General features: G+C 43.2%; 1 protein-coding gene across 3 annotated transcripts in view; it reads right to left on the bottom strand.

Moving 5' to 3' along the window:
* AMPH (amphiphysin) overlaps positions 1–21807 on the bottom strand; it is a 124582-nt gene extending 102775 nt beyond the window's left edge. For all 3 annotated transcript variants that reach the window (XM_058041643.1, XM_058041626.1, XM_058041635.1), the window contains exon 1: positions 21629–21807. In XM_058041643.1, the coding sequence (XP_057897626.1) occupies positions 21629–21697 (69 nt within the window). In that variant the 5' untranslated portion in view covers positions 21698–21807. The remainder of the gene's footprint in view (positions 1–21628) is intronic.
* Between the last annotated feature and the right edge of the window lie 886 nt (positions 21808–22693).

The following is a 22693-nucleotide window of genomic DNA, read 5'->3' as shown; positions in this document are numbered from 1 at the left end:
CCACTGCTGAGGATCATGCCCTGAGAATTATAAGCTCCCTTGCAAGGATGAAACTCAGAACTACAGTGTAGACAGGGGTCAATGGCAACAGTTCCCCTTTGCTGTTTGGAGTTAATGAGCTGGAACTGAGAGTACTGTTGCTTCCACTTCTGGGTTACCCAGTGAAAGAAAGACATGAGAAAACTAGAAGGAAGCCAGCAGAAGACCACTGAAATGCTCGGTAGGCTGGAGCAGAGCATTGGGCATGGGAAGGGATCTGGATTTCTTCAGCCAGGAAAAGACAAAGATAAGGGAAGGAAACCTGCTTTCTATTTTCAGATCCCTACTACCCATTACAAAGAACGACCCAAGCCCTACTCAGAGGCTCACAAGAGAAGGGGACAGAGCAACAGTCATAAGCTGCAACAAAGGAAATTTTGAGCAGATATGAGGGGATAAAACAAATCACGATGAGATGGTGAAATGTTGCAACAGACTCTTCAGAGAGGCTGGGCAACCTCCAACCTTGGAGATAGTGAAGACACAACTGGACACAGCTGTTAGCAACCTACCCAAGCTTTGAGATTGTCCCTGCTCTGAGTGGGAGGTAGATGAGTCACCATCCCCTGATCTCATCCAACATACTTTATTCTACATACTATTCTGTTTTGAAATAAAGGATCACTTGCTTGTCTTAATTAAAATAAGAGGAAGAGACAGGAGAATGGGGACTGTACAGTGATTGAGGAATGCACTGAGAAATGCTCAACAAGGAGAAAGGAGAAGAAACTAATTGCTGTCATTTTTAAAAAGCCCATTTAAGGACATTTTATTTTGTAATATTAAAAATTCCAACTTTTTTTTTTTCCCCCTCACATATGAATAAAACAGCCTGGTACACTGTCCTTTATTGAATCTTGTGACAATGCTGGGAGGTTTTATGGGTTTTCTATTGCTTTTAATTGAACAAATCAACATAAACAGTTTACAATTATTCTGAAAAAATAGCAAAGGAGGGGAAGAAAGACTTTTACCAGTCTTTTAGGCTGGTAACTGTTTGGGTCTAGCTTACATATTGCACACATTCAGCCACAACTCAAGTCAAACAGATAAAATAAGGTGCTCATGTGAGCTAGAAGGAAAGGGAGCACTCAAACTGCATGGTACAAACAGGCAAGGAAAAATTAGTGAGATTAAAACCAGTGACAGACAGCCCCAGACTGATCTATTAAGCCTTCTCTATTTGTGCAAAGGGGGCTGTTGTAAGGGGAGCAAGAAAAAGGCTTGAACAAGCGAACCCCTGCAAAACATTGGCACAAGTCAGTGTCAGGCATCTCGCCTCACGTGGATGCTGTAGTTTGCAGCTTTACTCAAATTTGCTGAAGGAGTTATAATTAGCTACAAAATTCAAACTATCAGCAAATTGAAAGTATTGATTTATGTAGGCCATAGGTAGGTGAAACAGAGGTCAGCCAAGAAATTTATGATCCCAGAATAGATTTGCTGCTGCCATAGCCAGGTAAACTCTCTCAAAGCAATGAGAAACCCCAGCTTATAACTGTTTCAGATGCCATGATGTCTTCTTACATCCTCAAAGTAAAAATTCCTCTTGCCCCAGAATATATGTATACACACTACTACACCTGTAAGTGTGATTTTCCCAAGTGTGATTTTCAGAAAGCTGTACAATGAGCAACAATTTAAATCCAGGCCCATACAGAGCCAGTACAGAGTGGATACATAGTATTAAATCTTGTGTTAGCACAGTGAACTGGATTGTATTTAACCTGCAGAGCCTCACCCTGCTACAAATAAAACTGGCATGAGTAAAATCAGATCTTTAAAAGCACTATGTTACTACAATTTGATATCAAGTTCATCACAATCTGCAATAGGCATAAATCCTAAAATATTATGATGGATGTAACTGACATTTTTTAATACATGGCTCTGATTTGAATTCTTTAAAAATAAAAAGGTTTTGTATTGAAACAACTTAAAACATCAAAAAAGGCAAATGGAATAAATGGAGCCTTAGTGGAAAGCTGGTTGACACTGTTTTTGGCACATTTCTTCCTGCTATAAGTAGATGGGAATAATTCACATATTTCTGTATATCTCCACTGGTAGATCACTGGTAGAGTAAAATACCTCTTAGTATAAGTATGAATCACAAGCAAACAAATCAATGAAGGATTGTCCCCCAGATTTATGAAGTACATATCAACCACTGTCTTTTCTTTTGAGGGGTGAGGAAGGAAGAGCTCTATCACTCCTATATTTGTCAGAGGACAAAAGACCAGTGAGATTCCCAGATGAGAGTACAGGCATTTTCTCATGTCTCTGGTAAAGTTAGCTACTGCAGATATTATGGACCAAGCAACAATACACACTCACATATCTAGGTTTAGAAAAAAAAAAAAGGTTTTGAAATTATTATGCTCTTTAGTATCACTCAGGTTTACATAATATAAAGAGTAACTGGGTTTGATATTCTACAACAGACATACTCTTCTGAAAAATATGAAACACTAATTGTGAATCTCAACAATTTTGTCTTTTTTTTTTTTCTAATACAGCTATAAAATATTTTATGTCAAACACATCAGTGTTGATTTTTATACATATTTGAACAACCAGTCGTTTCTCCCTCCTTTTTTAGGTTGTGGAAAGACAGTAAGATGCTTTCCCTTTAATTTTAAACACGTAACCCCACTAAAAATAAAATTCTCATATGGAGGCACTCGCCCTTGTTAACTATTGTGTCACTTTAGTCCTTTATCAGTAGTATCTTGTGGGTATCATACACAGGTTCTTAACTGTATAATAAATTATAAGTGCTTTAAGGCTGAGTTCTTTAATTCTCATAGCATCAAACAGCTATCCAGCCATCTGTTTGGGTTCAATTTATATTAAATTTGAGTGTTCTTACTCTCCATATTGGCATAAAATTATGTGAAAGACTTTTTTAAAAATCATAGTACCTAAATAAAAAGGTCATTGTAGAGGATGTGAAATGTTTTACTAAAACTTTAGATAGGAGTTGTATTTTGTTAAGGGATGACCTACAAAGAAAAGTTTGTGTGTGTCCCATCCAGGACAGAAGGAACCTCAAGAAAATGTGGTAAAAGCAGGGAACTTACCCAATGGTTTTTTATCTTAACCATATAATGCCTCTCTAACAGCTTCCCATTGCACCCAACATCCCTTGGCAGAGCAGTGTCCAGTTAGTTTCCCAATGATTCCAGTGACTACTTTCTTTCACTTCAATGGATGCACAGTCTGACCATGTGTCAGTATCAAGTGTTTGACTTTTACATGTCCCTGATTTGTAACTGTTAACAATGTTATTGTTGTGCGTCAAACTAGACTGGCCCCAAAGACTTTGTGCACAAAAGCATTAGGTTAGGGATAGGAAAATTATGTGCTCTCAACAACTTACTTTGCTATACCATAAGGACCACACAAACTGTGTTCAGGGTGAAGATCTGGGTGAACACAAGTGTTAACTCACTGTCCTGCAGTGCACAGAGATATACACCTGCTCAGGCATGGCACTTTCCATCCTTCATGGGACCCTTCCACCATATGAAGGCCTGGAGAACTCGTTTCACTAGGGGAGACACTGGATGGAGATAAGATACAGTCAACAGAGCATGCTTTTCCTGAGGAACCTAAACCTGTACTCTTTGTGTCTCCCCTGAGTCATGATTTCTAGATAAGTGAAGGGTACAATGCGGAAACTCTCCAAATCACAATTGAATAAGTGCTAGCAGCATAGAAAGGCATGCTCTTACCAACAACTTGAAATTGAATGAGAAAGGCAGTAAAAACTGGGCTCTGTTGAAAGTCCTAGAGCTTAAAAACCTTCAAAGAAACTTACTGTATTTTTAACACTTCTATTAGTACAGCAAGTAAAAGTGTGATTGGAAACATCCTGTTCACTACTGGTATAGAAAAAGCTGGCTTAATGTAGACATAACCTGTTGGTATGTGATAGTATACATATCTTAGGGTGGAAATGGGTTTGCGACACTTTCAGAAAGCCTTTCTACAACCCTTTGCTATTTTCATTTTTTTTTCACAAGACTTAACAGAAAAAGACAGAGATCCATCACAATCCATCAGAGGTGATCTTGGTTTTTTTTGTTCAACATGTAATGATAACAACCCCTCTGAAGAACTGAAAATAACCTGTGCTTCAGAGTGAGAGAGGAGGAATAGCAAGTGCTTGGCATTTGAGAATGACTTCACAATGCCTTCTTTTTTAGATCCATTCAATGTGCAAAAGATTCCAAGATGCATTAATATGTAATAAAATTTGCTTGATCGGTGACTGCTTCTATGGAAGTAAGGAATCTTTCTGTATAAAAGAGTGCAAAAAATATCCTTCTTTGAGTCAGAGAAGGGAAAAGTCTGAGTCAGGTTGATTTGACTACTTTGAATCCCACTAACACTTCTGATTACAGATGCTACTGAGCAATCCAACACCAGTATTAATCACATACTTCATAGTAAGGCTTTAGTAGGATGGGCTACTGATGGGCATTAGCAAAACAATATTGGTGTAAGTACTTTGAGACAAACTGGAAATGGGATATTAGAGGGAAAAAATTATTTATTGCTCACAAAAACATGGCCTTCAGAGAAGTGACTTAGCAATCCCAATACTGCACAGTGCCCCTTTTAAAATATCATTTTTCATGGGGTATACTTTTTAAATATTTTTTCCAGATAACCATGGCCTACAGAAAAAAGCCCACACTACAGAAATCAGTATGATCCGAGTCGAAATGCTGAGAAAAACACACTGTACTCAAGTTTGCATTTGTCCTGCAGTCTGTAAACATGTGTTCTTCATCCAAAATATTTTTCAGTCCATATTTGAACCATATTTGGAGCTTGTTCCCCTCCATCTTCCTTCAGAAAGTGCTAAGTCATGACTTTTGGAGGAATGACTTGTTTAGGAGTTAAGATGCCATTCAAATGACATGTGTGTGTTTGCCACCTAAGGGTTGCCTGAATTTCTTCCTGATTTGCTTTTCAGCTTGGCTGTCAAATCAATGCAGATTCTCAGCCAGCTTCTGAATTACTGTTTATTTTTACCCTTATATGAAACTTTGCATAAGCAATGGTGACACTATGTTTACAACAGCTATGTTCTTGGATTGATAGTACAGGAAAACATAATGCCAGGGCGGTGTTAAGAATAAAACCCTGTTCAGCTCTGCAAAATATAAGTGAAGCTGGTCTTCTCTTAAACAGGCTTTTCAGACCCTAGAAGCACAAATCTCATATGAGGGAATTTTTTTTTTAGTACAAGCATAGGGAGCAGGAGTAAGTTGAAAAGCCCTGGGATACAAACAGCACCCTGACTTCACTGAATGTGGAGAGACAGCACTGCTGGGCTTAACCCTAAGGCTACAAGTTGGGTGAAGTTCCTGTGAACTTAGTTGGAGGTCCTGATAAAAACATAGCTTATGAATGTAGCCCATTGCAGGCTCCTTCAGCTTGCACATTTGCAGTTCTCAGAGTGCCTAATTACTGTCTTAATTATTGGGCAACTTAGCTCTCCATTTCACCTTCCCTGTCTTTTAGTTTTTCTCCAGATACCCAGCACTACCTGTGTGAGGTGCTGTCACTTTATTCCCAGCTTTCCCCCCATGCAGGGAGGACCTTGGTCAGCCCTGCAGACCCTGAGGGAATAAAGCCTTGTTCCAGCAGCACCATCTGTCCCTCCTCTCATGCACAACAGGAGACAAATAAAACAAAATGAACATTCAGTATTCTTTCATAGCCTACAATATTTGGAGGCTCAGAACTGATTTTTAAACAATCTGAAGTGTGTAGTTGGGCTCACCTATCAAGTAACAGAAGTCAAATCATTTTTTAAATGGCTTTGGTGGTTATGTCTGCAACAACTTGTTTGGTGAGATGTACAAGATAAAGGGAAAGAGCAAGCAGTAAGGAGAGGACGACAGAAGAAGAGAGAGAGAGAGAGAGATAAGGAAGGAAAAGGGAAGTTAAACAAACATGAAGATACAACTTTCCTGATACTAACTCTGCCTGCACATTTTGGCTGAGACTTAAATAGAACAATGTTTAGAGATGTATTATCAATAAAATCATATTTTGGTAGTCTGCAAGACTGTCACATCATAAGGAGTATATTCATTTCTTTACTAATAAATCTAGAAGCCATTGGAGAATAGAGAAGGAGGTCTGTGCTATTTTTTAAAATCAAAGAAATTTCCTTGCACTGTTAAGATTTCCAAAATTCTTTAAATCCATATTCCGTATTTTCAATTCATATTGAAAATATGCATCTCCAAAGCACTGCTTGTTTTTGGCCTTCAGCTAACCATGGACATTAACCGTATTCTGTTGTGCTTGTTTCCCACTCACTGCTTCACATAGTATGAATCCACTCCTTTACCATTTCCTGAATGTGTTCTTCAGGGATGATGCTGTGGTAGAAGCAGCCAACCATCCTTTGCCTGTCTTCAGTTACTACTGTGCACTTTTCTCTCAATGAGTTTCTCTCCTGAGCAAGATAAACCATGGGAATGGCTGCCTTAAGCCTGCCCCAGATCAATCTGCCTCTAGACTGAGCCATGCTCTTGTGCCTCTCTTCAGGCCTCAGTATACCTATGAACTTTGGCTTATGTTTCCTCTGTGTTCCGCCTTTCATCCACAGCCTCTGTCTCCCCTGTGATAAGAATTTTGTTAGTAGAGATTTGAAAAACATGAGGCAATCAATTAAATTATTTCCCTTCTGATGACCCTCATTAACCACTCCTTATGATTTTTACAGGACTAAAATTTGTCCCATAGTTAAAATTACTGGCAACATTATTTTGAAAAAAAATATATTGTACTCTCCAGATCCATTTCAGCAGTTTCTCTTCTGTACTTAAAAAGTTCATTCAAACTGCAGACGGTGGCTTTATCAGTGTGAAAAGATAACACACACAAAAACTAACAAGGATTTAGGTTACTGTGAAAAATGCATATTTTATGATTCCCTTTCCACAAATATTAAAATGAATATTATATGCATTGTGTTAGAAAGTAATGCTGTATTAATTCTCTTTAGTAGTGTGTTAAATATAGTTTTAGGTTATAAAAAATGTTACAATAGAAACTATGCTATTTAGTATACTTTTTTTAAAGAAAGGACTCACAGCAAGATAGCAGCCACAGGACACCTAAATCTTTCTGAGAAAAAAAATTTATTGCCCTCTAATCAGAAGAAACTAACTTCTTCCTGCCTTGAAGGCGCTGTTCGGATTCAGAGGAAGAAGCTGACAATGACCAGACAGAATCCTGTATTTGAATGGAATGTATGCATCATGTATGAGGTGTATAAATATGCAACAGGCTATTGCTTTTAAGGGTTAATCCTTTGTTAATGGGTGTCCTTTTTTGGGCACATGCTGCCCAGAAAGAGGTACCTGGACGTCCATAACTCTTTGTCTCTATTGTCTCATACTGTCCTGATTCAAATTGCCCTAATTATTATTACTCTAATTGTATTACTATTTTTATAATAATTTTATTAGTATTAAACTTTTAAAATTTTAAAAACAAGTGATTGGCATTTTTCACAGTTACAATAGCAAGCTGAACAACAGGAAGCCTAGTTTAAATATAAGCAACAGCATCCACACACAGATCTGTGCAGGTTTAAAAGGAATATAATATTTTAATTTATTCCTCTGCATGTCCTACATGCAAATAAGTCTTTAAACCTTTTCCTGGATCTAAAAACTAATGCATGCATTTTATGTGAAAAATCAGGGTCATTTTTCAGCTCTCACAGTCTGAGTATTCTCCACAGGAAACAGACTGCCTACATTTAATCTTCTCTGTATGCAGTGTTTCATCTCTTTCCTTAATGCTAAATATGTATTAACCCTTGTACATGTAGGTCCTTTAACTGGGCTTTGTGAGCCATAAAGCATGAATCATCAGTATAAATAACTTTCTCATGGCATTACAGACGACCACCTACCTCTGCTACATACTGCTAACCCCTTATACTTCTATAAAGACACAACTTAAAGGCTTACCAATTATCACAATCTAGAAAGAAAATTCAGATTATCTGTATTCTTTAGCAACTTTTATTTTCTCAAACCTCTACTTCATTAAAAATACATTAAAACAGTGTTTTAATGTATTAATTTTTAATGCTTTAAATTAATTTAATGCTTTAAATTTAATGTATTAATTTAATGCTTTAAAAACATTAAAAATAAAACCTAACTCCTAGCATGTTTTTCAATTTATCCTGGGAAAAGTAGGATAGTCAGTGTCTTTCAAGCATGTGCAGGCTCACATGTACATTTTCTCCACTTTCATATCACAGATAAAGAGGACAGACTGCAGTTCATAGACTGTAGCACTGGCCTCTGCATCTGTACAAATCAGAGCTTTAGCAATATTGTGGGTACAAAGAAGTGGGGTTAGGAAGTGAGAAAGCAGAGACTTGAAGGGAGCATCGAAGGAATTAATCTGCTACAGAAACAGGGAGAACAAGGCAGAGGATCTTATCTGGGGGTAAGCAGGAGCTTTTTGTCAGAAAAGAAGTAGTAATAAAAAGAAGGTATAACAATAAAGAGTAGTAGCAGGGCACTGGGAGTTTGAGCCCAGAGCCTTGAAGTGTGGTACGATCCCTGACTTTTTTGTGACACGGCCCACTGAAAGGCCTTTGAGCATTCCCACTATCCTATCAACATTCTGAGAAACTGGCTATACAGAATTTGACCAACTAAGTGCTTGTCCACACCATTATTCACTTGGTTTTGTCCCCAGTTCTGCAGAATCTCACATGTGCTAATGTCCTACAGATAACGAAGAATAATTATTGAGACAACAGAAAGAAAGGTAGAGCCACCAGGAAGAGGAACAGGGTATTTCCTGCTTAGCTTTCTCACAGCACAAGCAGAAATGTGTTCCATGTGTCTTTATGGCAGCCTAAGTTTTACCATGCCCTCTTAAACAGATTAATAAATTTCAAATAGCAGAGACTCAACATGACCAAACATGACACAGTTGCTTTCCAGAGTTGGTCATTGGTTTATCATTCTGACCACTACTGACTAACTAGATACTCATTAATTCTGGAATAAATGATTTAGTGTTCGAGAACAGCAAAGATTCAGCATCACACAGCACTGATGCTGATGCCACAGAACATTTAGGGAGGAGTGACCCAGCACTCGAAACCTCTGGACTGGAAGCTCCTAGCAGCTGAGTTTGCAGCAGAGCCCAATGAACTAAACCAAACAACTGCTCCCTAGAGAAGATGCCCTCTGTATTGAAGCAGCACAGCCACCTTCTTCTACTCCTTCTCCCCGCACACTGCAATCCCTGAGGTGAGTGAGGGTACTGGCACAGCAGGCAGTGACTGCTGCCTGATCAGGCTTTGGGTGGGGCTGAATCCCCCTGTGTAAACTTTAGGCAAGTGAAAAATCCTAAATCCTGCCATCTTTAGGCGAGTTCAGGGAGATACAATCCTATTCACATAGGCAACTGCAAAAAATGTGTTAAAGGGCATTTTCCACTCTTTATTTTTGTTTTCTCCCAAGGTCAGTATACTGTCCATCATCCCACACTGGCTTGACAAGCCATTTAGAGAGGCTCCCCACAGCCTGGACAGGTGTGTTGCAGGAAAGGCAAGCACAGGCATACTGCTCTCCTCTCCATGCTCACCCCCACCTTATACTTAGCCTGCTTTTCTCTGCCATTTATCTCCACTGAAATATCCTGCTATGACAGATCTGGCCAGTTTTCTTCACTGCTCCTCCTAGCCAGTGGATAAAACTTGGGCCACTGAGCTGAAAAGCAACTTGTATTCTCCTTTCCTGCCCTCATCTACTGCTCTCTCACCCTTTGCCATCTACAACAACTGGTTGCACCAGGGTTCAGAGCACATCCTAAGAGGCAGGCACTGGTGATCAATCCCGACCAGAAATTCCAGCAATTTCCAGATATACAGGTTATCACCACCTCAGCATTTCTCCTCTATGTGCCCATAAAGTCTCACTCTTAATAGTATCACAACAGGAAGGTGGCATGCACTGTGCAGTGTCTGCAGACCACTGACAGCTACCATGGGGCAGTGCTTGTCAGAAACATTAGGTTTTAGATAATATAACAATGACAAACAGATGATCTGCTTGATGGGCAAGATGTAGTGAAGAAGGCAGTCCAGAACCAAACCAAACAATTTAGCAGATTTTAAAAAAATTTACTTTATTTTTAAGATAGGATTTAAGTGAAGTTTAGAGAGAACAGTAGAGGAAGGGACCCATGCTAAAAAACTAAAAAGGAGATGAGAAAGAATAAGAGAGAAAAGATGAAACTGTCAAGCAAGAAGAGAGGATGAGGCCACCTTGAGAGTAATAATGCTTCAGCCAATGAACACAGAGCTATGGACCCCCTTAACACTTAAGAATCAGCACTTCCTTGTCTTGCGGAAACTGAGTGACAATGAGAAAGAGTGTATTATGTAACAACTTGCAGCATCATGGTTAATACTACATATATGGGGAAAACTGGGAAAGAAGAAATAGATTTCCTTTACAAAGATTACAAAGCAGGGAAAATATCATAAGAGAACCTAACAGGAAGGAGCCTTGGGGGTTTTTTCTCCCCTTTCTTTCATGCTTTGTACCCAGAAAACCAAAATCTACCTCTACCTTTTAACCTGTACATTAGAAACTAAAATAAGTGAAAGCAATCAATATTTTATTAAGAGCTACTGTTTCACCTGATTGAAAGAGTCATGTGATAACTCCAGTTAGATCAGAGGGAATGCTGACAAAAGATGCAAAACACTTCTAAATTTTGAGGCAAGAAGAAAGAACACATTCCTCTACAACAAGGAAACTTGAACTGCAAAAAAAGACATTTACATTCTATGAGAAGAGAACTTTCTGATTGGAGGTGCCTAAACAAAGGTACAGGTCAATTTAGGGAACCTGCAAAATCTCCACCATTACAAACTTTAAAAGGCTGGCAAGAAAATAATTCCTGAGGAATAATTTTAAGTACAGTTGATTCCACATTCATTTAGTAGGATGGCCAGATGACCACCTACACTCCATTCTTTCTATAATTTCTATGTTAAAAAAAAGAGAACTAAAAAAAATTTCCTTTAAAAAAAGGAAATTCAAGTTTTCATTATACTTGAACCTGAAGATAGAAAAATATCATCTGCATAGTTTATCTATGAGTGTTGGAGAATTTTGCTCAGACACGGCTTAAAGAAAGAGGCGATGAAAATATACAGCTGATGGAAAAGTAAAAGGCAGCTGTAAAGCAGCAGTTCCCAAGCCTGTTTCTGTAAATAACTAGGTTCTCAGGCACATTTTTATAAACAGCAGGATTCTCAGACAGTCTTCTCATAACAGGTAAACATTCTGTCCTTGGCTGTTTTGGGAACAGACACGGAGGTTTTGAGAACCCTTCATATCAGGGTGAGAACACAAATCTTGGTTTCAATAAACAGACCACAGGTATTGAAAACAAAGGGAGGGGTTAGTGTTTGCTCTGTAGCCTATGGTGAGCTTGAGTTTTGCAATATGTATGATCTTAATTAATTAATCTAATTAACACGGTTATAAAAACGTGCCTTTTGGATCAATAAATCTGGAGTTCGATGCTGATCAACAAGGATGGGTCGTCTCCCTTCGCTTTCAACATATGAGTGTTGAAAAGGCATTTGGACAGTGCCCTTAAGGCCACACTTTCACTTTTGGTCAGCCCTGAAGTGATCAGGTAGTGGGACCAGATGAATGTTGTAGGTCTGTTAAAACTGAACTATTTTATTCTACTCAAATCCATCTTCTTCTACCTGCTCCTTTCCCTACCAGTACACACTGGGGAAATCTCTGAAGACAATTCTTTCCAGCCCTGCACTAGCAGAAGGCACTGAATACCCATAACCATCTCCCAGCCTAGGCACTGGCTCTGTCACCTTGTGGGAAGGAGGTGTGTATCTTCTGAGACGGGTCAGGGCTGTGGATCACGTCAATATAAAGGGACATCTGCACAAATTTGCAAAAGGCAAGCGTCACGTGTTTTTTTTTAAACTCATCAGTGTTCAACTGAGATAGGTTTTCACAGGATGGCAAACTGCCATATCATTGACACCAGCGAGGCTCAAAGATCAGACTGGTGCAGGATGTGCTTCTCATTTAATGGTTGCAAATGTCTCAAGAGCTGAGCAATACCTGTTGGTCTTCTGGTGGATTCCTCACTTTGTATTCATTTTTAGAATTGTTGAGCTGTTTCCCTTGCAAAAACATGCTAAAACACAAGAGCCTGAGGACAGCAGCACTCCCTCAGAGGGAAGGTCCATCTGGCCCAATACTCTGTCTCTGAAGTGTCCCACCACCAGTGTCTGAAGAAGAGCACAGGAGCACTGAAGTTTAGTCCTGACAGGGTCCTGGTGGTGCTCACAGGCCTCAGGGGCTGGGACTGGCCTGCCCTGGGACCCCCAGCCCCACACCTCCTGCCAAGGGCCCAGGGACGTGTCCCAGCTCTGCCTGGGACCTTCAGTCCTGGCTGAGCCCTGCTGTGTGTGTGCCCATCTCTGCCCCTGTCTCCTGGCTGGGCTGGGACCTGCCCTGCAGAGCTGCTCTCGGGGCTGCAGCCCTCAGACCTGGGTCGGGCCTTGTCATGCAGAGCTCTGGGTTTGACAGGGCACAACTGCTCTGTCCTGCACTCACCTTGAGCCAAATGATAGTGAGACTGTTATTTGTGTCTGACACATCAGGGGGTTTTGAGGTCCAAAAAACATTCAAGGACACATAACATACAGGTTATAAGTGGAAGCAGGATATTATTTCAATTTTTATTTTCTCCATCTGTTTCAGAGCTGATGCTCACAAGCACTAACATGACCTGCATGTGTAGCCAGGAGCAGGCTGATGCATTTCCTACTTGAAAATACATCCTTTGTAGTCAGGAAAATGCAAATGACAGAGCTACAGAAAGCAGCAGCATACATAGGCCAGAAGAAAAGATGTGTGGTACCATGAGGTATTTTCCAAAGGATGACACATATCAATAATGGGCACATTGCAATTTTGCCTTCCAAAAATTGCTTCACTGCTGTCCTTCCCAGCCAGGGCAGGGATGCATGAAAAGCACTCTTGTGCCTGCCCTGTGATTATGTTGCAGGCAGGAAAACTGAAGTGTCAGGTCTGGATGGGGAAGGAAGCCTGGAGCCCTACCAAGCACATGCTGTGTTGAACAAGCAAGAATCCCACAGGAAATGGAGCCAAGGGAAGAGCAGAGCTCAGCCCCACTCCAGCTTGCAAGGGGCAAGAGAGCCAGAGAGAGCCAGGGCACAAGTGGTGCCTTGGAGGTGTGAGGGCAGCAGGCAAGAATGGAGTCAAGGGGCCCAGAGGAGCTGTGCCCAGTGCTACAGGAGGACAAGAAGCAATCCCAGGCCAGCCTTGGGGCCCACCCTGAGAGTCTGGAAAGCTTCTTGCCCACGGCTGCAGGGCATGACAGGCCATCTTCATGGGGCATGAGCAGCAGGCAGCAACCGAGCCAAAAGGGACTGAAGGAGCGCTGAGCAGTGGTCATGCTCAGTGCTGCAGAAGAGTGCAACCCCATCTCTCCCCCTTCCCCCTATGAACCAGTGCCAATCTGACCCAAGGGAAAATTCTCTCCTGATGCCATTGCTGGTAATCAGCTATTAGCTAAGCATGTGACCAAGGCCTCACTCCTCATCGCACAATCTGGTCATGCCTTCCAGGATATGCCTAAGCCCTATTCTCCCTCAACCTGGAGCCATCTTGGTGCTTCCAAGAGTGGCCAAATGTCCTCAGCCTGATCAGCCTGAAGGTCAAGAATCCTAGCAGGGCACCAGTGGATGTAAAAAGCCCTAGGACCCCTAACAACCTCTCTGCATCCCATTTCTTACAGTAGCTGGCCCTGGCTCCACAAGAGGCTGAGGACTGAGCTGTGCAGTGCTCCTCAAGAAGGTGTTCACTTGAATTTACAAGTGCTATGCAGCTGAAAAGGCCAGACAGCTTCAGGCACCTTCAGGGCTTGGTGGTTCTTCTCCTCTGAAGGGCTTGCATGTGTTCCCCAAAGGCTGAGTGCCACTGGCAGCTGGCCTTGCCCCCAGTTTTCTGCCTCCAGCCTCCTCCAAGTAATTCCACTGTCTCCTCAAGGACTACCTTTTAGATGTCTGTGGGCTGGCTCCAGGCCAGCTTTGACAGTGGAAGATGGGAGGATGCTCCCTTTTATCTTGCCCCTCCAAGGCACTGCTGCACTACAAGTTGATGACACTGTGACATGAGGGTGTCCCTTATGTCTTATGGTTTATTCCTTACCTGTCACAGACCAGCCATCACCCCTCCACCCAATATTCTTTGGACAAAGGCCACCTATAAGAGCTGTCTCTGTGATGGAACTAATGTCCATGTTGCTACCTTGGGTTGTCCAATTCTCAGAGGACAATGAGTGCAGAAACACCAGTTTTCCATTTATGGACATTGAAACTGAAAAGGACCAACTATTATCAGCAGAATATCAATAAGTCCATTGGCCCTGATGGGATTCACCCCAGAGTACTGTGGGTAACTGTAGCAGACATTACACCACAACCACTCTCAATCATCTACAAAAGGTCTTAAGAGGCCCCGCCAACTAAAATTTAGCCCAGGTTACACCAGTTTCCAAAAAAGGCAAGAGAGAAGACCAAGGAAACTACAGATGTGTTAGTCTAACCTCAGTACCTGGAAAAAATTATGGAGAAAATCACACTGGGTTTTATTAAAAGACATTTGAAAAGCAACGCAATCATCAGACACAGACAACATGGGTTCAGGAAGGGCAAGTCTTGTTTAATTTAATAACTACCTACAATAAGGTCATCTGTGTGAAAAATGCATGTATTTAGTGATTGGCTTTTCGCAAATATTAAAATGAATATTATATGTCTTATGTTAGAAAGTAATGCTGTATTAATTCTCTTTAGTAGTGTGTTAAATATAGTTTTAGTTATAAAAAATGTTACAATAGAAACTATGCTAGGTAGGATACTTTTTTTAAAGAAAGGACTCACAACAAGATAGCAGCCACAGGACACCTAAATCTTTCTGAGAAAAAGAAACTAACTTATCAGAAGAAACTAACTTCTTCCCGCCTCAAAGGTGCTTTTAGGATTCAGAGGAAGAAGCTGACAGTGACCAGACAGAATCCTGTGTTTGAATGGAATGTATGCATCATGTATGAGGTGTATAAATATGCAACAGGCTATTGCTTGTAAGAGTTAATCCTTTGTTAATGGGTGTCCTTTTTTGGGCACATGCTGCCCAGAAAGAGGTACCTGGACGTCCGTAACTCTTTGTCTCTATTGTCTCATACTGTCCTGATTCAAATTGCCCTAATTATTATTACTCTAATTGTATTACTATTTTTATAACCATTTTATTACTATTAAACTTTTAAAATTTTAAAAACAAGTGATTGGTGTTTTTCACATCTGCCTGGACAAAGTGAAGACACGGGATTTATACCCCCAGTTTTAATGCGGTTTAGAAAGGTTTTTGATACTGTCCCTCAAAACCTCCTTCCAGGCAAGTTTTCCAACAGTGGGATGAGCAGGTATGCAGTGCACTGGCTGAAGCATTGGTTGAAGAGCAGGGCTCAAATTATTGCAGCAAACAGGACATGTGGCTGGTGACCAGTTACCAGTGGTGTTCCTCAGGGCTCAGGTCTAGAGGCAGCTCTGTTCAGTCTCTCCATCAGTGATCTGGAGGCTGCAGTGAATGTGCAGATAGTTAGGTGATGATGCCAAACTGGGAAGTGCTGCTGACTCTCCCATGGGATAAGAGGCTTTGCCTTGCAGAGTGACCTGGATTGATTGGAGTATTGAGCAGTCACCAGTGACATGAAGCTGAGCAAGACCAAGCAAATGCTGGATTCTGCACCTGGACGGAATAATTCCAGGCACAAGTCTGAAGTGGGAGAGGAATAGCTGGAGAGCAGCCCTGCAGAAGGGGGTTTGGGGGTGCTGGTTGGCAGGAAGATCAATGGGATCAGCAGTGTGTGTGCCCTGGCAGCCAAGGGGGCAAACCTCATCCTGGGGTGCATCAAACACAGCATCAGCAGCCAGCCAAGAGAGGTGATTATCCCACTGAATTCAGCGCTGGTGCAGCCTCACCTCGAGCACTGGGTGCAGTGCTGGGCCCCACTGTTTAAAAAGGATGTGAAGGTCCTTGAGCATGTGCTGAGAAGGGCACCAAAGCAGGGGAAGGGGCTGGCAGGAATGTGCTCTGGGGAGCACTGAGGGCACTGGGCTTGTCTGGTTTGGAGAGGAGGAGGAGGCTGAGGGGTGACCTCACTGCTCCCTACAGCTTCCTGAGGAGGGAAGCAGAATGGGAGGTGCTGAGATCTTCTTTCTCTCCCAGTGCCAGGACACATGGGGAATGGCTCCAAGTAGTGCCCACTGGGAGAAGTTCAGACTTGACAAGAGGAAACATTTCATTACTCTGAGGGTGGCCAAAACACAGAGTAGGCTTCCTATAGAGGTAGCTGATGTCTCCCCCAGCCATGCCTGTCACTGTTGAAGAGGCATTTGGACAGTACCCTTAAAGCCAAGCTTTACTTTTGGTCAGCCCTGAAATGGTCAGGCACTAGGACTAGGAGGTCACTCTAGGTCTCTATGCTATTCAATTACAGTGGCTGGGCTTGTCTTAGGTTGCAAGGCAAGATGTAACCAAAAGTATGTATTCTATTACCATTTGTTAAAACCAAGTGGGGCAGCGTTCTTTAACTCTTCCATGACCCATCCTCCCTCCAGGGAGATATCTTCTCTTAATGGGCCATTGTACCTCACTGCAGGACTGGTAAAATTACATCATCCCATTGCAAGATGCTCCAGCCAGGGGGAGGAGCAATCCTACCTAGATAAAATCTGAGATTTGGAACACCACAGTCCACCTTCTCCCACTGGATTCCCAGAGGAAGACCAGATCCATCTACACCACCCTGAACCTTCGGAGGAAAACTACACCCTTCGACAGGATCACTGCTTCAACAGAACCACATGTGTCACTCCGGGAGGACTGCAGCCACCATTTAATAAGACTGCTACCAACACCCTGACCAACCAGTCAGGGTTGTATACTGACTCTATTATTGTTTTTGTACTACTGCATTTTCTTTTAATTTTCCTACTGAATTGTAGTTCTGACTTGGGATCCCCTGCTGGTTTGCTTTCAACCAGCACAGGGTTATAGAAGAGAGGCCAAGGAGATAACTAGTGTTATACACTGGGTTATCAGCTTAAATGGATTTTTCCAGAGAAACCTGGGGATACAAATTCAGCCTTTTCATTCAAGTAACCCTGTCCTTAGAATTGACTCAGTCAACCTTGGTTACCAAAATATCTATTCTGGTTTCATTTTAAATACAATGGTATTTCATTAATTTTTATGGCTGGGATGTAGTCTCCTAAATCAATTTGGTCCTTATAAAAATTTAGTCCAGTTTGTTCAGCTGACTTTTGGCAGATTTTAACAGATGCTGAAAGCTCAGCATGTCCACACTTCCTGCATTTTGAGGCAAAAGTAATTGAAGAAATGTGATGACCAGAGGATTTTAATAGATGGCACACTCTGATTCAAAATCAGGGTGCCAGGGCACATATGCTACCACATAGAGCACCATCACCTGGATGATGTGAAAAATAGAGTGTCCAATCATTATTTCCAAATAACTCTTAGATTAACGCTTCTAATGCAAGAACAAGATCTGGCCAATATGAGATTTTGCAGTTATTTAGCTTTTGTCATATAAAGAGTGACTAGACACACACACTACCTACACTGTACAACTAAAATTTCTCCTAGACAGCAAGATACTGAAGATAATGGTGGCATTATTAGAAAAATAGTTTACATAAATGAATCAGAGATTGCAGAATAAACTGAATTCAAAGAGATCCACAAGGACTGAGTCCAACTCGCAGGTCTGCACAGGACCATCCCCAAGAGTCACATCATGGGCCCAAGAGCATTGTCCAAACACTTCTTGAACATTTTTAGGCTTGGTGCTGTGACTGTTTCCCTGGGGAGCCTGCTCCAGTGCCCAACCACCACCCTCTGGGGAAGAACATTTTTCCAATATCCAACCTACACCTTCCCCGACGCCACCTCAGGCCATTCTGTCAGCTCCTGTCACTGGTCACCACAAGAGAAAAGATCAGTGTCTGCCCTTGTCCTTCTCATGAATAGGTTGTAGACTACTATAAGATCTCCCCTCAGTCTCCTCTTCTCCAGGCTGAAGACACTAAGTGACCTCATCCAGTCTTCATATTTGAAACTTCCCATCAAGGCCCTTCATTCATGACCTTTGTTAACTCTCCTTTAGGGTGTTCTCTAATAGCTTAATATCTTTCTTATATTGTGGCACCCAAAACCACCCACAGGACTCAAGGTGAGGCTGCAGCAGTGCAGAGCAAAGGGGACAATCCTCTCCCTTGCCCAGCTGGTGATGCAGTGCCTGATGTATCCAGGACACACTTGGCCCTCCTGGCTGCCCGCTCACATTCAGCTTCCTGTGGACCAGGACTCCCTGGTTCCTTTCTTCTGGGCTGCTTTCCAGATTCTTCTTCCCCAGTCTGTCCATACATCCAGAGTTGTCCTATCCCAGGTGCGGAATCTGGCCCTTTCTGAATTTCATATGGTTGGTGATTGCCCAGCCTTCTCATTTGTCAAGTTCTCTCTTCAGGGCCTCTCTGCCTTCACAGGAGTCAACAGCTCCTCCCAGTTTTCTAGCTTCTGCAAACTTACTTAGAATCCCTTACAGTGCTATGCCTAAGTAATTTGTGAAGATGTTGAAGAGCACCGGGCTGAGGATGAAGCCATGAGGAACCCCACTAGTGACAGCTCACCAGTCTGTCACCCCATTGACTGTAACCCTTTGATAGCAACCTGTGGGACAGTTGCTTACCCACTGCACAATATGTTTATCCAGCTGTGGGCTGGACATTTTATCCAGCAGGATCCTGTGAGAGACGGTATCAAAAGCTTTACTGAAATCCAAAATGAAGGTCTATGTTTTAGAGCCACTCCATATTTTTAATACATCTGTTGCATCAATAAATAATAAAAAGCAATGCAAAAATGCTTTATAAAAGCATTGATATATAAGAATACATTCAGTAAACTGAAGGTGCACAAATCCAATATAAGCATCAAGATAAAAACAACTCAAGGTATTTAAAATCTCTTTAAGCCAGTGTGATATTACACACCTGTCACAATGCCATCCTATTCACACCATCAAGAATCAGACAAATCATACATTTGCAACTCCTAGACAAAATTTACTTGTTGTCGTCAAGTACCCAAAACAAACAAGCAAAACTCAATCATTCCCATTTGGGGCCTGTTTTTTTTTTTTTTTTTTTTTTGGTAAAGTTTCAGAAAAAATAATGAAGGATTTTATGTTGTATAGACACACATGAACTCAAAGCTAACCAGAAACATAGACATGAAAGAGTATACATGCACAGCTCATGCAATAACAACACACTGGCCAAGAAGGAGGAGGCAAGTATACAGAGTTACATGGTACTGTGACAAACTCTGTGTCAGACCACTGGTACTATGACTGTGTGAGGCCACTAATATCTTGTAAATAACCCTGTCAATAAGCAACTTGCAGACCACTGACATAAGAAATTAACACCACAGATACTATAAGGAAGCCAAAATTGCCAGATGCCTGACTGATACATGAAAGTCAAACCAGACAAATTTCCCCCTTGTTAGCATGATTGATCACCAAAGTGGAGGTGGAGCAGACCATCTGTCAGAGCCCAACAGCATCTTTCGTTTGCACCCAAGGCACCCATCAGACTCAAGGCACCTGTCCTGGGGCTGGTGCATGAACAATCTTTGAGAAGTACAGGGTATCTCAGATATTCACATTAAGATGTTCTCTCTAGTATGCCCACACATTTCTGTGAGCAGGACTCCACACATTGGAACAGACACAGCTTGAAGCAGTACATGTGATTACAACTTGCACCAGTGCTTTTCCAGATGGTTAATCATAACCACACTGACAAAGACACAAGGAAACAAACAGTATTTTTAGGCCTCGACTCCAACTATGAACTCAAGTCAATTCAATCACACCATAAAGTCATCAGATCTCTTTGAACTATTACAGAAGCTTTACGTGTTTTACCTGAAAACAGTTACAGGCCAAACCTGCAAGAATGGAAACGCATCATGACTTTGGCGTTGAAAAGTCTAGTACTTTATAACCTGGTGAGCTAGACAGGAGTATTTGAAAGGGAAAATTAATCACTAGTCTGTGACAGCCTCAACTATTAGATTTTTAACTAATAACGCAATTATGAATAAGACATATTAATTACTGCGTTTTTTTCTGCCGCTGGAGCTCCACAGAATTCAATGTGTGGCCAAAAAGAAAGTGCGGATTTATGGGCAGTGAAGTACAAGAAAAATGCTAACAAAATAATCTTTCTTAATTCACACGAGCCCTATTCCCTAAGCTGCATAACAATACAGGATATATGATAGAGGGGTATAAAGGTTTTATTAACCCTCAAAAGAGATGACTTGCAACACGTACTGACAACTATGTCCGCAAAACTCATGCTGGCAATAGTTTTATTGCAAACTGTACTAACAGCAGACACACCTGCTACACACAGTCAAACACAAATGCTTTTCTATTGGGCCTAATATCTGTATCTATGATTATGTTTTGAGATACCCAACAGCTACTCAGGAGCTATTTGTGCGGAACATTTATACCTATCAGCTTTCATTAATGAAGATGAACAAAACAAAAAGTGGCCCGTAAAGCCCTCGTCTTTGATCAGGAACTCCTGCAAATTCTCCCTGATTCGCCCGTTGGTCATTTCCAGGCTACGATAGCGCTAGAATCGGTACCGACTGTCCTAAGCAGCACAAGCTGTCTGTCAGCTGCAGGACACTTCGACCAGCCCCATGACATCCCGAGCAGCTCCCCAAAACCGCAGCAGCCGCCGAAGGAGGCGCGGGCTGCGCCAGCCCCCGGCCCCCGCGGGCTCCTGTCATCACACGCAGCGGTGTCTGTCACGCCGCGGCTGCAGCAAGGCGGATCGCCGCAGCCGGGGATGAGTCGGCGCGGATATTAAAGGAAAGGCAATCCTCTTAGGAGGGCTGGCGGCGGGCGGTGAGGCGAAGCGAGGCGAAGCGAGCCCGCGTTCCCCGCGCGGGCCGGGGCAGCCCCGCGGCCACGCCGGGCGCGGAGCGGCGCCTCCCCCGCGGGCAGCCCCGCGCCGCCTCAAGGGCGAGGGAGCAGCGGCGGCCTGGGCCTGCGGCAGGTGCCGCCGGCAGCGCCCGCAGCGCCGCAGCCCCGCGCTCGGGAGCCGCGGCCGGGGGAAGCCGGGGCAGCGCTGGGTGAAATGGGTCAGTTACGTAACCAGGCCGGCGGCCCCGGCCCGGCGCCCCGCGGGCACGGACCGGGGGAGCTGCGGCGGCGGGCGCTGGGGGCGAGCGGAGCCGCATCCTCTCGCCGACCCCGGGCACCGCCGCCGCGCTCTTCATCCCCCTCCGCCCCTTCCCAGCCGTTCCCCCGCCCCGGAGCGCACCTTCTCCTGGGCGCGGTTGAGGCGTTTCTGGACGTTTTTGGCGAAGATACCTGTCTTCATGTCGGCCATGGCTGGTGGTGGGGATTAGGAGGGTGGGGAGAGAAGGCGGGCGAGGCAGAGCCCGGCAGCTACGAGCGGCAGCGGCGAGGCAGGAATGGAGGGATGGAGAGGAGGAGGAGGAAGAGGAGGAGGAGGGCTTTAGAGGCACAGCAGGGAGAGGCGTGGCCACCGCCGCCGCCTCAGGTGAGGCGCGGGTCCCCCGCCTTGGTCTGGCCCCGGCCCCGGGGAGGCGGCTGTCGGACCCCGCAGGGCGGGCAGCGGTGTCTGCTGGAGGTGAGGCAGTTCCTCTAGATTGTAAAACATATCCAGAGGGATAATGGGGATGAGGATTTCTAGAAGCGCAGCTGATGGCTGCGTCCACTACTGGCACAAGCCTCCTTGTACAGCCGGAGAACCATAGGCACCTGCTTACTCCCTAGAAGTTTCCACGAAGTCAGAGTCACTCCCAGGTCTGAGCTCCTTTAACACTTTTCCCTGGTTTGGGGGCTGCAGCATCACGTGCAGTAATGGATGCTGCGGCTGAGGGACCTGCACCCCCCGGCTCGGCCTGAACGGGGCTTCCTGGCGCAGCCATCAGCTGTTCTGCGGTTACCATGCCCGTGCTGCTGAATGTGCTACGCTTGCCTTGCCGTTCTTCTGCTCTCGACATCCTCCTCCCATCCATTCCTCACTCATTTCTCAGTATAGCAACCAACAGCAGTAAACTGGTTCCAGACTGGTTTTGTGGTTTTGATCTTATTTCTGAAATTACAACTTCAAGTCAAAATTGAAGGGCAGTCATTAAAAAAAAAAAAAAAAAATCTCTGTCCTCCCTGACACTCAAGCACCCCAAAATCTTCTTGAGATCATGCAGCACCTGTCACTCAAGGTTGGCAAAGTCATCCTTCCTAGATACCAAGCCCCAAATTCACTCCTGGCATTTATTTCTGCTGTTTGCCCAAATGTGGCGTTCCTTGATAGGGAGAGTAGAAATCCAGCAGTAAACAGAGCAAAGCAAGACAAAGC

The sequence above is a fragment of the Melospiza georgiana genome, chromosome 1, assembly GCF_028018845.1.
Source record: "Melospiza georgiana isolate bMelGeo1 chromosome 1, bMelGeo1.pri, whole genome shotgun sequence".
Taxonomy (NCBI): Eukaryota; Metazoa; Chordata; class Aves; order Passeriformes; family Passerellidae; genus Melospiza; species Melospiza georgiana.
Note: the sequence above shows the minus strand (reverse complement) of the source record. Positions and strands in the feature narration are given on the sequence as shown.